General features: G+C 20.9%; 7 protein-coding genes and 1 non-coding gene across 8 annotated transcripts; 3 read left to right on the plus strand and 5 right to left on the minus strand.

The window, feature by feature from the left end:
• Positions 1-540, minus strand: DDB_G0285301 (hypothetical protein; the record flags this gene model as incomplete). Its single annotated transcript, XM_633201.1, has 2 exons — positions 1-20; positions 127-540. Coding segments are annotated over 2 exons (434 nt in total), but the record flags the coding sequence as incomplete, so codon positions are not given.
• Positions 541-1,211: 671 nt separating this feature from the next.
• DDB_G0285255 (hypothetical protein) lies at positions 1,212-2,351 on the plus strand (the record flags this gene model as incomplete). The annotated part of the gene is made up of 1 exon (XM_633202.1): positions 1,212-2,351. One exon carries the CDS (start codon positions 1,212-1,214, stop codon positions 2,349-2,351), a length of 1,140 nt encoding a protein of 379 aa, XP_638294.1.
• A 468-nt stretch (positions 2,352-2,819) lies between these two features.
• On the plus strand, positions 2,820-4,877 carry fpgt (fucose-1-phosphate guanylyltransferase; the record flags this gene model as incomplete). Its single annotated transcript, XM_633203.1, has 3 exons — positions 2,820-3,177; positions 3,262-3,848; positions 3,939-4,877. 3 exons carry the CDS (start codon positions 2,820-2,822, stop codon positions 4,875-4,877), a joined length of 1,884 nt encoding a protein of 627 aa, XP_638295.1.
• A 152-nt stretch (positions 4,878-5,029) lies between these two features.
• DDB_G0285259 (hypothetical protein) lies at positions 5,030-7,173 on the minus strand (the record flags this gene model as incomplete). Its single annotated transcript, XM_633204.1, has 2 exons — positions 5,030-7,043; positions 7,136-7,173. The coding sequence occupies 2 exons, from the start codon at positions 7,171-7,173 to the stop codon at positions 5,030-5,032; spliced, it is 2,052 nt and encodes a 683-aa protein (XP_638296.1).
• A 695-nt stretch (positions 7,174-7,868) lies between these two features.
• On the plus strand, positions 7,869-9,134 carry DDB_G0285261 (regulator of chromosome condensation domain-containing protein; the record flags this gene model as incomplete). The annotated part of the gene is made up of 1 exon (XM_633205.2): positions 7,869-9,134. The coding sequence occupies one exon, from the start codon at positions 7,869-7,871 to the stop codon at positions 9,132-9,134; it is 1,266 nt and encodes a 421-aa protein (XP_638297.2).
• Positions 9,135-9,593: 459 nt separating this feature from the next.
• On the minus strand, positions 9,594-9,665 carry tRNA-Asp-GUC-17. The gene has a single exon. It is a non-coding gene; the product is annotated as a tRNA-Asp (tRNA).
• Positions 9,666-9,846: 181 nt separating this feature from the next.
• On the minus strand, positions 9,847-12,441 carry spyA (O-linked GlcNAc transferase; the record flags this gene model as incomplete). Its single annotated transcript, XM_633206.1, has 1 exon — positions 9,847-12,441. The coding sequence occupies one exon, from the start codon at positions 12,439-12,441 to the stop codon at positions 9,847-9,849; it is 2,595 nt and encodes an 864-aa protein (XP_638298.1).
• Positions 12,442-12,833: 392 nt separating this feature from the next.
• Positions 12,834-13,339, minus strand: DDB_G0285265 (calcium-binding protein; the record flags this gene model as incomplete). Its single annotated transcript, XM_633207.1, has 2 exons — positions 12,834-13,039; positions 13,126-13,339. 2 exons carry the CDS (start codon positions 13,337-13,339, stop codon positions 12,834-12,836), a joined length of 420 nt encoding a protein of 139 aa, XP_638299.1.
• Between the last annotated feature and the right edge of the window lie 1,116 nt (positions 13,340-14,455).

The raw sequence follows: 14,455 nt of genomic DNA on the forward strand, positions 1-14,455 counted from the left end.
TCCAATTCAATTTGGTCATCCTTTTTTATATTTTAATATATTTTATGTTTTTAGTATTTTTACTTTTAAATTTTATTATTATTATTATTTTTATTAATATTATTTAATAAAATTATCAAAACAAACATTTTTATTTCTATATCCTGAAAAAATTAAAAAACATGTAATAAATACTGGGATGGCTCCAAATGGTATAATATAATATAGAGAATGATTTTTAAAAACTAAAAAAAAAACCAATGGGAAAATTAAAATTGTTGTTATGAATATTAAAATTATTAAAATAAAAATATATTTTGGATGAATTAGTTTATTTATTTTTTTAATAAATTCATAGTATCTATTAGGATTTATTAAATTTGAAATTTCTTTTGGAACATTTTTATTAAAATTATTAAAAAGCTTCGTTGAGCTTTTAAGTATTATAATTTCTTCTTCATCATTTATTTTATTTTCGCTAATATAATTATTATTATTAATATTTGTAGTTTTATTATTATTATTATTATTATTATTAATATTATTTTTATCAACAGACATTCCTATTTAACAATAAATATTAAATTAAAACTTTAAATTATTAAAAAAAAAAAAAAAAAAAAAAAAAAAAAAAAAAAAAAAAAAAAAAAAATTTTTAAAATTTATGGGGGTAGAAAAAAATTTTGAAAAAAACCAATTAAAAATGGATCCTTAAACAATAATTTTTTTTTTTTTTTTAAATTCAAAAAATTTTTTAATTTTCTTTTAATTTTGGAATAAGTTAAAAAAATTTTTTTTTTTTTAGTTTTATTTACTAATTTATTTATTAAAAAAAAAATAAAAATAATAATAATAATAATAAAATTTTTTGGGTTTTTTTATTTAAAAATTCAATAAAATTTTTAATTTTAATTTTTTTTTTTCAACCTCCCCACCATAAAAAAAGATTATTTTAATTTTTATTAAGGAGCACCGGCTGGGAATTTTTTTTTTTTTTTTTTTTTGAGTCATTAAAAAAAGTGTATTTTCATTTTTTTTTTTTTTTTTTTTAAATGCTTTGTCATTTGTTTTTTAAATGCTTTGTCATTTGTTTTTTAAATGCTTTGTCATTTGTTTTTTAAATGCTTTGTCATTTGTTTTTTATAGTTTAGATAAAAAAAAAAAAATGTATAAATTATAATTTTTATACCAAAATTATTAATTGAAAAATTAAAAATAAATAAATAAATAAAATGAAATTAGTTAATATTTTTATAATGCTTGTTATTTTTTTAATAACATTTTCTGTATATAATAAAATTTATCCAAATAATAGTAATACTAGTAGTAGTAGTAGTAGTAGCAGTAGTAAATATGAAGATTTTCAAATAAATAAAGAAATAAAAAACCAAGATTATTGTAGAATTGAGTCAATGGATTTTTCAAAATTAAATGAAGAATTAATAATAGAGAATAGAGGTATTGCTGATATTATTGTTGGTGATAAAGATATAGAAAACATTAATTATATTGGTTTAGATTCATTTAAATGTTCATTAGGATTCAATGGAATTTATTTGACACCATCAAATATTTGGAATGTCATAATTTTAGGTTTAAATAAATTGGTTAACCCAATGAAATACTCTTCATTAATTAATGAAAAGGATCAAACTTTAATATTACAAAATTCAATTTTTAAAAATAATAATAATAATAATAATGATCAAATTGAAAAGATTTTAATTGAAGAAATATCAAAAAAAATAAATCCAACTTTCAAACAACTCTTAATACCAAAATTTGAATCATCAACATTAAAAGATGGATTAATATTTTTAACAAATGCAATTGGAAAGAGGAATGGTGTATATGATTATGGTATGATAGATTGTAAGGTTCCTTCATGTTATGTTAATGAAAGTTTGCCAAAGGATATTCAAATTTTGGGTAATATAGAAGATTATGAAAAAATGTTGATTAATATTAAATCGATTTATGATCTTTTATATGAAGATTTTAATTTGGATGATACATCATTCAAACTTTTTGAATGGTATGGAAAGAATACATTCATTATAGAATCTATTATCAAATATATGCGTGATAAGTCATTTAAAAATATGGATTTATATTATTTTATTAATAAATTCCATTCATCAAATTCACTAAATGGTTTTTTAAATGATGCAAGAGGTTTTTCATATATTCCAATTGAAATTGTGAATGGAACTGATTTAGTGTATCCAACAGGAACAAAAATAAATTTATTTGCTGGTCATTTTGCTTCAAATATCTTATTACCAAAATCTATTCATGGTGGTTTAGCAATCGTGGAACCTACAATCAATTGGGTCATTACAAAATATCGAATGTTCAGTTCAATAATTTAATATATATATATATTTTTTTTTTTATAATTTTTTGTTTTTTAATTCCTTTCAAAATTTTAATAATGAACTGCTCAAGAACAATTAAATTTTTTTTTTAAATAAAAAAAAATAATAATAAATAATAAATAATAAAATTATTCATTTGAAAAAAAAGAAGAAAAATTAGCTTAATAATTCTTTGTTTTTATTTGATTTCTTATTTATTTATTTTTTTTTTTTTTTTTTGACAATTATTCTAAATTCCCTTATTAGTACAAAGATTTTTAGAATAACATAACTGATCATTTTAATTTTTTATTTTTTTATTTTTTTTTTTATTTTTTTTATTTTTTTTAATTTTTTATTAAAAGTTGTGTTTGTTGTGTCATAAAAATGATAATTATCACCCTTTTTTTTTTTTTTTTTTTTCAATTGTTTTTTTATATAAATAGATCTATTATAAAGAAATAATTATTTTTTTTTAAAAAAATGATGGAATTAGGATTTGAAAATGATATTGATTTATTAAATCAATATCAAACAATTCAATCAAGAAAAACAAAAGATTATAAAAAGTTTTTAGAAATTAAACAAGAGAATAAGAATCAACATTTAGATATTATCTCATCATTTTGGGATGTAATTGTTATTACTGCTATTGATTCACTTCAAAAGGAATACTATGAGCAAGTATTAAAAGAAAAGATGAATCAAAATCAAATTCCATCATTTATACCTTACGTTGTAATTTCTGATCCAGTTGGTGAAAAAATAGGTTGTGGTGGTTCAACCCTTTATGTTTTAAAAACATTATCAACAATATTTGGTGATGATAAAATTAAAAATAGTAAGTAATAATAAATAATAAATAATAAATAATAAATAATAAATAATAATAATAATGCACATATTAATATCTTTCAAAATAAAGTGAAAATATTATTATTACATGCTGGTGGGTATAGTAAAAGATTACCAAATCATTCAACAACTGGTAAGATATTTGCATCAATACCATGTACACTTGGAATGGGTGGAAATAATAATAATAATAATGATGACGAAGATGAATCAAAATTACAAGCATGTTCAATGTTAGAAATTAAATTAATAATATTAATTGATATACCAAAGAGAATGAAACCAGGTGTATTCTTAGCATGTTCAGATGATATTGAATTATTTGAATCAAATGAAATGTCTTTCAATTCAAGTGAAGATGGTACATTCATTGCATTATCTCAACCTGGTACATTGGATATTGGTGTTGGACATGGTGTTTTCATTCTTGATGATGTTAATCAGTATAAACCAAATCAATTAAATTCATGTAGAAAATTCATTCATAAACCATCAAAAGAGAAAATGAAAAATGAAAATGCTATACTTTCAAATGGTTTAGTTTTAATGGATAGTTGTTATTATTTCGATCATAAAGTTTTTTCAATTTTATTAAATTATTATAATCAAAATAATCCAATTAATTGTGAAATTGATGCATATTCTGATTTTTTACAAGTAAGTAATAATAATAATAATAACTAATATTATTTATATTATCGTTAATATTAATATTATTATTTTTATTTATTATTATTATTGATTTAGCCATTAGGTAAAAGTGCAGAACCAAATTATTTTCAAGTTAAAAGTAATGTTACAAAATTTTTACCACATTTACCAAAAGAAAGAGAAAAGATATATAACTTTTTAAATTCAAATAAATGTAAATTAGAAATGATACCAATGTCACCATCTGCATTCATTCATATTGGTACATGTCATGAATATATTGAACATTTTACAATCAATTTCCCAAAATTAGGTTTTAAGAATTTAATTTTCTCTGAAATTGGTAGTGGGATTAATAATAATAATAACAATAATAGTGTTATTTTACATTCAATATTATTAAATAATTTAAATACAATTATTAATGATAATAGTGTAATTGAATATTGTAATTTTAAAGGAATTAATAAACTTTCAATTGGTAATAGATGTATAGTATCAGATTTAGAATTTGAAAATTCTAATGAACAGCAACAACAACAGCAACAACAACAGCAACAACAACAACAACAACAACAAACATTATCGTCATCAAATTATTCAATTGAAATACCATCAAATTCATTCATTCAAACACTTTCAATTAGTTGTAATAGATATGTTACAATATTCTTTGGTATTGATGATGATTTAAAATCAACTACAAATCCAAAATTATTTGGTATTCCTTTAAAAGATTATAATTTAAATTCAATTAATACTAGTGATGATAATAATAATAATAATTCACTTTGGAATGCACCATTATTTCCAATTTCAAATATTTCTCCAAAAGATTCACTTTTAAAAACTTTAAATAGTTTACAAAAAACAAAACAAACAAACTTTTTTTCAAATAATGAACAACAACCCCAACAACAACAACAATCATATTATTCAATTGAACAATGTTTAAATGAAAAGGATTTATCAAAACAATTTATTAGAAGATCAAATTTAACAAATGAAATTTTAAATTTAAAAAATAAAAAATAAAAAATAAAAAATATTAAATTATTAAAATAATAATAATAATAATAATAATAATAATAATAATAATAATAATAATAATAATAATAATAATAATAATAATAATAATAATAATAATAATAATATTTATTAACATTTATGTATTTTATATAAATAAATTAATTATCACAAATATAATTTTTAATAATTTCTTGAATTGAACGAGTATCAAGTATTTGTGAAGGTGTTAGAGGTGTAGAGATGAATGAAGAAGAAGTTTGATCAATATCCATTGGTGGTGAACGTAAAATTGGTGGTGAAGTTGACCAAGGTAATAGAGGTTGAATTGAGTTGAATAATGATCTTAAACCAAAACCAATACTACCAACTGAAATATTTCTTTGTTTAATACAATAAATTGAAATGATAATTTCAATGGTAATTAATTTCCAACCTTGTTCAATCAATTGTTTTGTATTCTTTATTGATAGTGGTGCTTGTGAAGATGTGTCTTCATAACCTTCACATAATTGCATGCCAGATTGTTGAGTTAATACAGGTTGTGATAATTGTTGAATCGTTGATACAATAGATGAGGCAATTTTACAAAGATTTAAAATTTGATAATGGTAATTCTTTTGTTGTTCAATTGTATGTTGTTTACTACCAACTGAACCACTTGAATTGAAATTTTGAAAATTATTAAATTCATTCCAAGGTAATTTTGAAATTCTTTGAGCTTGTGTTTGTATACATCTACAAAGTGATAATCTTAATGTATCCATTGACAATGATAATAAACCACTATCGATATTACCATTTGTATAGGGTAATCCATTATCTTCATTACTTTGAATCAATGGATTATCAACACATAAATTCATCTCTTTTTCAAATATACCATAACACCAATCAAATGATGTATATGCTGCACCATGAATTTGACTAACATTTCTAAAACTCATTGGATCAATTAAATTACATTTTTTATCTTTTAATAAATTTGGTGTTTGATTACCACTATTATTACTATCATTTGTTTGATTATTATTATTAATATCATTATTTTGATTATCACTTGATGACCATAATTTACTAAAATTTAAAATATTTTGAAAATTATTTGAACATTGAACTTGACCATTTTGATTATGAACTTTACTAACTACAGAATTTAAACTATTTAAATTCACTCTGAATGCTTCCATTGCAAATGAGGCAGAAGTATCAAGAGCATTTAAAAAGCATGAAACATCATTTAAAGTTAATGCTCCAGATGCTAATGTTATACAATTTCCATTAATTAATGAATTTGTCTCTAAAATTGATAATTGTTCATTTTCTTTTAATGAATTAATTAAATCATCACCATCATCATTATTATTATCACTACTACTACTACTACATTGAGTTTGATTATTATCACCATTAAAATCGATATCATTACTACAACCACCACTTAAAAATGGATATGGAATAACTTTTGGTATTTTACCATTTGGTAATGAAATTGATTTACCAATTAATGGCAATGATGCTTGTGATAATGATATTGAATCGGAATTACCATTTGAACAATTATCAATTACTAATGGAAGGTTATCTTCTTTTAATCTTTTTATTAATGAATCCAATGTCAATAATGAAATTCCTGATGTTCCAGATGATAATAAATTCAATTGAATTAATAATGATGCTCTTAATACTTTATCTGGTATATAATCATTTGAAACTATTGAAGAATTTTGAATTATTAAATTTTCATTTAAATTAATTTTGAAATTATTATTTTGGTTATTATCATTTAAATAATTTAAATAACTATAATTATTATTATTATTATTGTTGTTATTGCTATTATTATTATCATTATTATTACTATTATTACTATTATTATTTGATGGTTTTGTTTGTGGTAATTGATCTTTGTTTTTAATTTGTTCTTGATTAATTTTAATTTCTTCATTAGAATTTTCTTTGATTTTGTTTGGCAATAATGGTGATAAAATTGATAAAGAATTTTTCAAATCTTTACCATTGTCATTGTATACAAAGTTTTTAATATCAAATTTGTTTTTATTTTCTTTTAATTTAATTGCTAAATTATTTCTGTATTCGTTAACTCGAGCAATTGTTTTATCACCAATAAAAAATCCTACCTTTTTATTAGCAAATAATACAACTTGTTTTATACTTTTTTTATTATTTTTTTATTTTTTTTTATTTGTTAATAGATTTTTAATTTTTTTAATTTTTTTTTTTTTTATTTTTTAATTAATAATTACCTTAAATTATTTGTTGATATAATTATTTCTGGTTCCATTTTAATAGTCTTTAAAATATTTTTTTTAAAAAATAAATGTCTTTATAAAATTTTTTTTTATTTTTTTTTTTTTTTATATAATTTATTAATTAGAAAAAAAAAAAAAAAAAATAATAATAATACGTTTAATAACAAAAATAGCTCAACACTGAACCACATTAGTTTTTTAGGTAAAGAGATTTTATTTATTTTTATTTTTTTTTTGGTGGTTGGGGTGGAAGTTATTTATTTTTTATTTTATTTTTTTTTGTTTTTTTATATTTACCTCGGATATTTACCACCTATTAAAGATGTAAAAATATTATATTTTGATTTTTTTCAAATAAAAATAATACTTTCCTCAAACATATTATTGTTACAATGCATTTTTGATAGAAATTATAAAAACCATATTTATAACTTTAAATTCGTTAGAATGCAAAAAAAAAAATTTCAAATGATAGCTCTTAAAAGTGGCCAATGAAAAAAATAAAGTTTATCATTGTTGGATCTGATTTTTTATTAAAAGATTTATCTTTTTTATTTTTTTTATTTTTTTTTTTATTTTTTTTTTTTTATGAAAAACATGCGATATGTCGCAAGTGATAATAAAAAAAATAAGTGGCGATAAATAATTTTTTTTTTTCAAATTTTTTTCTTTTTTTATTTATGAAAAACGAGCAACATGTCGCAAGTGATAAAAAAAATAATTAATAATGAAAAATGATTTATATACATTCGGAAAGAAAAATTATATACTCAACAATTTATTTAGGAGTTTAGGAGAAATAAAGAAAATTAAAGATGATTTACAAATTGTTAGATTAACTATGAATTGCCAGAAAATTAATATTATTGATATTAAATGCACTAATGATACTTTATTTATATTATTTTCAAATGGTGAATTTATTTGTAAAAGAATGATTCCAACATTATCTATAAATGAAATAACATCACCAATAAAAATTTTAAAAATATCATCAGGTTATAATCATTTTCACCTTTTATCAATTGATAATAAATTATATGGATTAGGTGACAATAGTTTTAATCAAATAGGTTTTAATAATATTAATATTAGTAATAATAATTGGTATGAAAGAATAAAACAAGTCGAATATTTTAATGAAATTAATTTAAAGATGGTATCATCTGGTGGTAGACATCATTCAATATTTATTGGTATTGATGGTAGTGTATATTCTTGTGGTTCAAATAAATATAATCAATTAGGAAGAAGAACAACTAATGGGGAAAATGAAACAACTCATAATATTGAAAAATTAGAAACAACTATTCTATTCGATAATTGCTCGTCAGGTGATCATCATAATTTATTAATAGCAACTAACGGATTAGTATATGGTTTCGGTTTAAACTCACATGGTCAATTAGGTATAATTACAAATTATAATGTAAAATTACCAATTTCAAATAATAAAAATGAAAATGATAATAATAGTAATGAAAATGATAATTATGGTTATTCTATTAAACTATTAACATTATTAGAAACATTAAAAGATGAACATATAGTTGAAGTTAGATGTTCAATGTGGCATAGCATATTATTATCAAAGAAGGGTGAAGTTTTCACATTTGGCGAGGGATCTTCATTTCAATTAGGTCATGGTGATAATATCTCTTATCAAACCCCTATTCTCGTTGATGAATTATCTGAAAATAATTTTAAAATTAATTCAATATCTTGTTCAACTAATTCATCTTTATTTTTAGATAATCAACATAGAGTATTTTATTGTGGAGATAATTTCATTTCACAAGATTTTGAATGTAATAATCAAGATAACCAAAATTACAGCTATGATGGGGATGATGAGGATGATGATGATAATGATAATGATTGTAGTAATAAAATCGAAAATCCAACACCTTTAACTCAACTTATACAAACATTGGATTTTTCTCCTCCAAATAATATCTACACCCATAATTCAAACTTTAACTTTATGTGGTAAGTGTTTACTTGGAAAAAAGCTATATAATTAAATAAAAAAATAAAGATTGATAAAAAAAAACCCATCATTAATTGGTCGAAGGATACTATGTTTGGAAGCACTGGTATATAATAAGCTTTGAAAGTGAATTTTCTTAATTTAGTTATTTGTTTGGATTTTTAAATTGCTCGGATCTTTTGAAAGAGTTAATTTTAAATTTTTGCATTTTTTTATATATTTTAAAGAGGCCAGTTTGTGCCATTTACTAAGCAGAGTCGAGAATGAGAGCTTTTGGGCTCATTACGATAAAATCGATTACAGTTCCAAACCCAGATGTTATGAATTATTAATGTAGTTATGTTTCTATACAGAGTTCTTGATAGGTCATGAAATTGGAATCCAAGATTATCCCTAACCGACAAACAAGTTTATTAATAAAACAAGAATCGAACCTGTGATCTCTTTAAGAAGTTTAAAAATCTCCCTGTCCGGGAATTGAACCCGGGCCTTTCGCGTGACAGGCGAAAATCCTCACCACTAGACCAACAAGGATATTTGATATTTTTTTTAAAAAAATAGACAGAATCGTTTAATTAAATTTTTTTAAAAAAAAAATCACAAAGGATATCCAACAAAAGAAAAAAACCAATCCAAAAGGTATTGTGAAGCCCTCGATTAAAAATAGAAAATAAAAGTTATCATCTAAAGTATAAAGTTTAATAAATGGTTTTATTTACAAGAAATTGTTGTTGTTATTATTATTATTAATATGAACTTGTTGGTTGTTGTGATGAGAATTAAAAATTTGTTTATATTTTAATTCCAAATGTTTAGTAAAATTTAAATTATCACAAAGTGGGGAATTAATCATTAAATTTCTTAGATTACTTCTAAAGAATATTAATTTATCGATATCTCTTGACAAAGCCAAAGCGATTTCAACATATTGACCATGATTGTAGGCAACCAACTGAGGTAGATTTAGTGTATGTAAAATTGATTTACCCACATTATTACAATGATAAGAAGGTGTTGATAGTGAAACCGTTGGAACACCCATCCAAAGTGATTCACAAGTTGTTGTAGTACCAGCGTATGGAAAAGTATCTAAACTAATATCCAACATCTGGCTATAATATTGAAGATGATCTTTTTGATGAGAAAATAAACCAACCAAATCCACCTGATTCAAATTGAATCCAAATTTAATTAATCTCTTGCTAAATGATTTCTTTGTATCTTCACAAGCGAATGGTTTACTCTTTAATAATAATCTTGTTCCAATTGGTGATCTATCCAATATTAATTTCCAACAATTTAAACATTTATCACTATATTTAGCCATAACATTAAATGATCCAAATGTAATATAACCATTCTTTAAAAATGGTGGTGGTGGTGGTAATGGTGGTGGTGGTGGTAGTGGTGGTGGTGATGGTGACGGTGGTGATATATTATCATTTGATGATGATGCTGCTGAAATTGGTGGGAAATAAGTTAAAAAACATTGTGGCATTCTAATTAAAGTTTCAGTGAATTGTTGTTTTGTATCTAATGGATCAACTATTGAATCTGTTATTCTATATTGAATAGTTTTTAAACCTGTTGTATTTGGATAACCAATGTATGATATTTGAATTGGTGATGGTTGTAATGCCATAACATCCATTCTATTACCACAGGTATGACCTGACAACTCTACCAATATATCAACTTGATCATCCTTTATCAATTGAACTACCTCCATTGTAGGTTTACCAGTTATATGTCTCCATTCATGACCATATGATTTTAATCTTTCAGTTGTAGTATCTTGTTTAGAAATATTTGAATAACATATAATTTTAAATTCTTCCTTATTATGAAATTTTAAAATTCCTTCAATAAAATAACTAACTGAATGTATAAAAAAATCACCTGAAATATAACCAATAATTAATTTATCTTTTTTTTTAATTATTCCATTATTATTATTTATGTTATTATTATTACTATCAATACCATATTTTAAATTTAAAGAATTTAAAAATGATTGACCCCATTGTTGGTGAATTTCATAAATTTGTGAATAATTAAATTCTGTTGAATAATTTAATGCCAATAATTTATTATGTTGAGCATTTAAAGAATTTGTTGGTGAACATTGAATACATTTTTCATAACTTTTGATCGATTGAGAAATTTTACCAATATCACGATAAACTACACCAAGATTATTATAAGCATCGGCATATGTTGGTGATTCTTTAATTGCAAGTTTAACATATTTTTTTGCTAATTTCATCTTTCCTTGCATTGTATAAATAATTGCTAAATTACTTAAACTTTGAGAGAATGATGGATTCGATTTTAATGCTAATTGATAATAGTGTATTGATTGTTCAATATTATCAATATCTTTATATAATACACCTAAATTATTTAAAGCTTCAACATATTGATTATTATTATTATTACTATTATTTTTATTATTTATTTCATTAAAATGAATTGCTAATTCATAATTCATAATTGATTTTTCAATTTGTTTTCTTTCACTAAATAATACGCCTAAATTATAATAAGTACCTTCATATTTGAAATTATAATGTAATGATTTTTTATAGAATTCTTTAGCTAAATCAATTTCACCATTCAATTTAACTTTTGTACCTAAATCGTTATATGCTATCGCTATATTATTCTTTACAAGTGAATAGTTTGGATTGATTTGTAGGGCACGTTTATAATATTCTATACTTGTTTCAATTTCACCAAGATTCTTTCTAATTACACCAATATTACATAAAACCTCTGGATAATTTGGATTTAATAATAATGCTTTTGAATAACTTTCCAACGCCAATGAATATGAAATACCCTCTTCATAGAATACAACTCCCATATAAAATAATGCTGTTGAATTCTTTACATTTGATCTACTTGCAAGATAATACATTTTCAATGCATCAATCATTTTTTTCTTTTCTCTAAATTCTGTACCAACTTCAATTAAAAATTCATCAATTTTAATAATTTCATCATTACTAACCTGACTACTACTACCACTACCACTACTACTATTATTAATTATTTTAATTTCAATTAATTTATTTAAAAAACTAATAATTTCATTATTATAAATACTATTATTTAAATCATTATTATTATTATTTAAATTATTATTATTAATATTATTTTCATTTAGTTTAACAATAATAAAACTATTAACTATATTATTTTTTTTATTTTCTTTATCATTGGTAATTTCATCCTTTTTAATAATTTCAACATTTACTGAATTTGGATTGTCATGGATTATTATATCATAACAAATTTTAATTTGCATAATTATTATTTAGTATTGCATTTAACAAAAACTAAATAAAAAATTGAATGAAGAAAAAAAAAAAAAAAAAAAAATGAAAAAAAAAAATGAAAAAAATGAATTGAAACATAAAAAAAAAAAAAAAAAAAAAAAAAAAATAATTAAATATAAAAGATTTACAATTACTATAATAATTATGTGTGATTTTGTATAATTTAGGTTATGTTTGATAATTAATAAAAAAAAATAATAATTATATAATAATAATATTTAATATATATTGAGTTTTTTTTTTTTTTTTTTTTTTTATTGTTTACATCTAATGATACATTTTGTTTTGTGAGGATTTTATTTTAAATATATTTGTTTTTTGTTTTTTTTTTTTTTGTTTTTTTCCATTATTCGCTAAAGGTTTATTGTAATTTTGAAAGAATTAATTTTGTAGCTTCATCTGAAGAAATATAACCATCTCTATCGGTATCAGTATCCCTAATTAATTCATCTGCTTCTTGAGATGTTAAAGTGTCACCTAATGTTGTAAGAATTTGTTTTAAATGTTGTGCTGAAATTGAACCAGTACCATCTGTATCAAAACAATTAAAAGCTCTTTTTAATTCATCTTTTTTTTTTTTCCAAAAAAATGTTAGTATATATGTTTTTCTTTTTTTTTTTTTTTTTTTTCAAAAAAAAAATAGAATTACTTACCAGCTGGATCAGTAATTTGAAGTTTTCTAACTACAACTTGTAAGAAACCATTAAAATCTGTGCCTGATGAAACATCAGATTCTGGTAAATTTACACCCAATGATTTCAATGCCATAACTGATTCTTTTGGATTAAGTCTTCCATCATTATCTTTATCGAATTGTGTGAAACAAATTTGAAATTCATTTTTTTGATCGTCTGTTAATAATTCCATTTTTTTTTATTTATTATCTATTTATGTTCCTTGTTCAAAAAAAAAAAAAAAAAAAACTTTTAATATTTTCAAAAAAAAAAAAAAAATAAAAAAAATAAAAATAAAAAAATAAAAAAAAAAAAAATTAAAAAAAAAATCATAAAATTTATTTGAAAACTATGGGTTCAGATAAATGCCTTTTTCATTTTATTTTTTTAAAAAAATACCAAACAATTACAAAAAAATAAAAATGATTAATAAAAATAAAAAAAAAGGATAATAATAATAATAATAATAATATTAATGGATATGGAAATTGTGTTTTGGTATAATTATTTTAAATTAAATTAAAAAAAAAAATAAAAAATAAAAAAAATAAAAAAAAATAATAATATTAAGAAAAAATTAAGAAAAAATAATAAAAATCCCATATAATTATTTTTTGATTGTTTCACTCCTCAATTTATTTCCTGAAAAATAACATTATTAATCGGGGGAAGCCGTTGATGTTGAACAAATACAGACTCCAGTATATACATCGGACTTTGAATTCCATTCGGATTATTCTAGTCCTGTCGTAACGCCGGGCCCGTTTAAATAACGTAGCTTTAAAAACAAATATAGCATCAACTCTATACTTCCCCTTTTTATTTAAAAAAAATTAATTTTAATGGATAAACACTGATAAATCAATATAAATATAATTAATATCCAAAAAAAAAAAAAATTTTAATGGATAAACACTGGTAAATCAATATAAATAAAAAAATAAAAAATTTGTCTGATTAGTATCAAACAATAGAAATTGAGTGTTAATTATAAGATCTTCTTATTTTTGTTGATATTATTTAAATTATTAATTTTATTTTTATTTTTATTTATTTTTATTTTTATTTCTTTTTTTTTATTTAATTATTATTATTATTATTATTATTATTATTATTATTATTATTATTATTATTATTATTATTATTATTATTATTATTATTATTATTATTATTATTATTATTATTATTTCCATTTATAATAATAAAATGTGTTAAATTTTGTTATTATTTGTCTGAAATTAATTTTATTTGGAAAAAAAAAATAAAAAAATAAAAAATAAAAAATAAAAAAATAAATTAAAATTTTAAA

The sequence above is a fragment of the Dictyostelium discoideum genome (assembly GCF_000004695.1).
Source record: "Dictyostelium discoideum AX4 chromosome 4 chromosome, whole genome shotgun sequence".
Classification (NCBI taxonomy): domain Eukaryota; phylum Evosea; class Eumycetozoa; order Dictyosteliales; family Dictyosteliaceae; genus Dictyostelium; species Dictyostelium discoideum.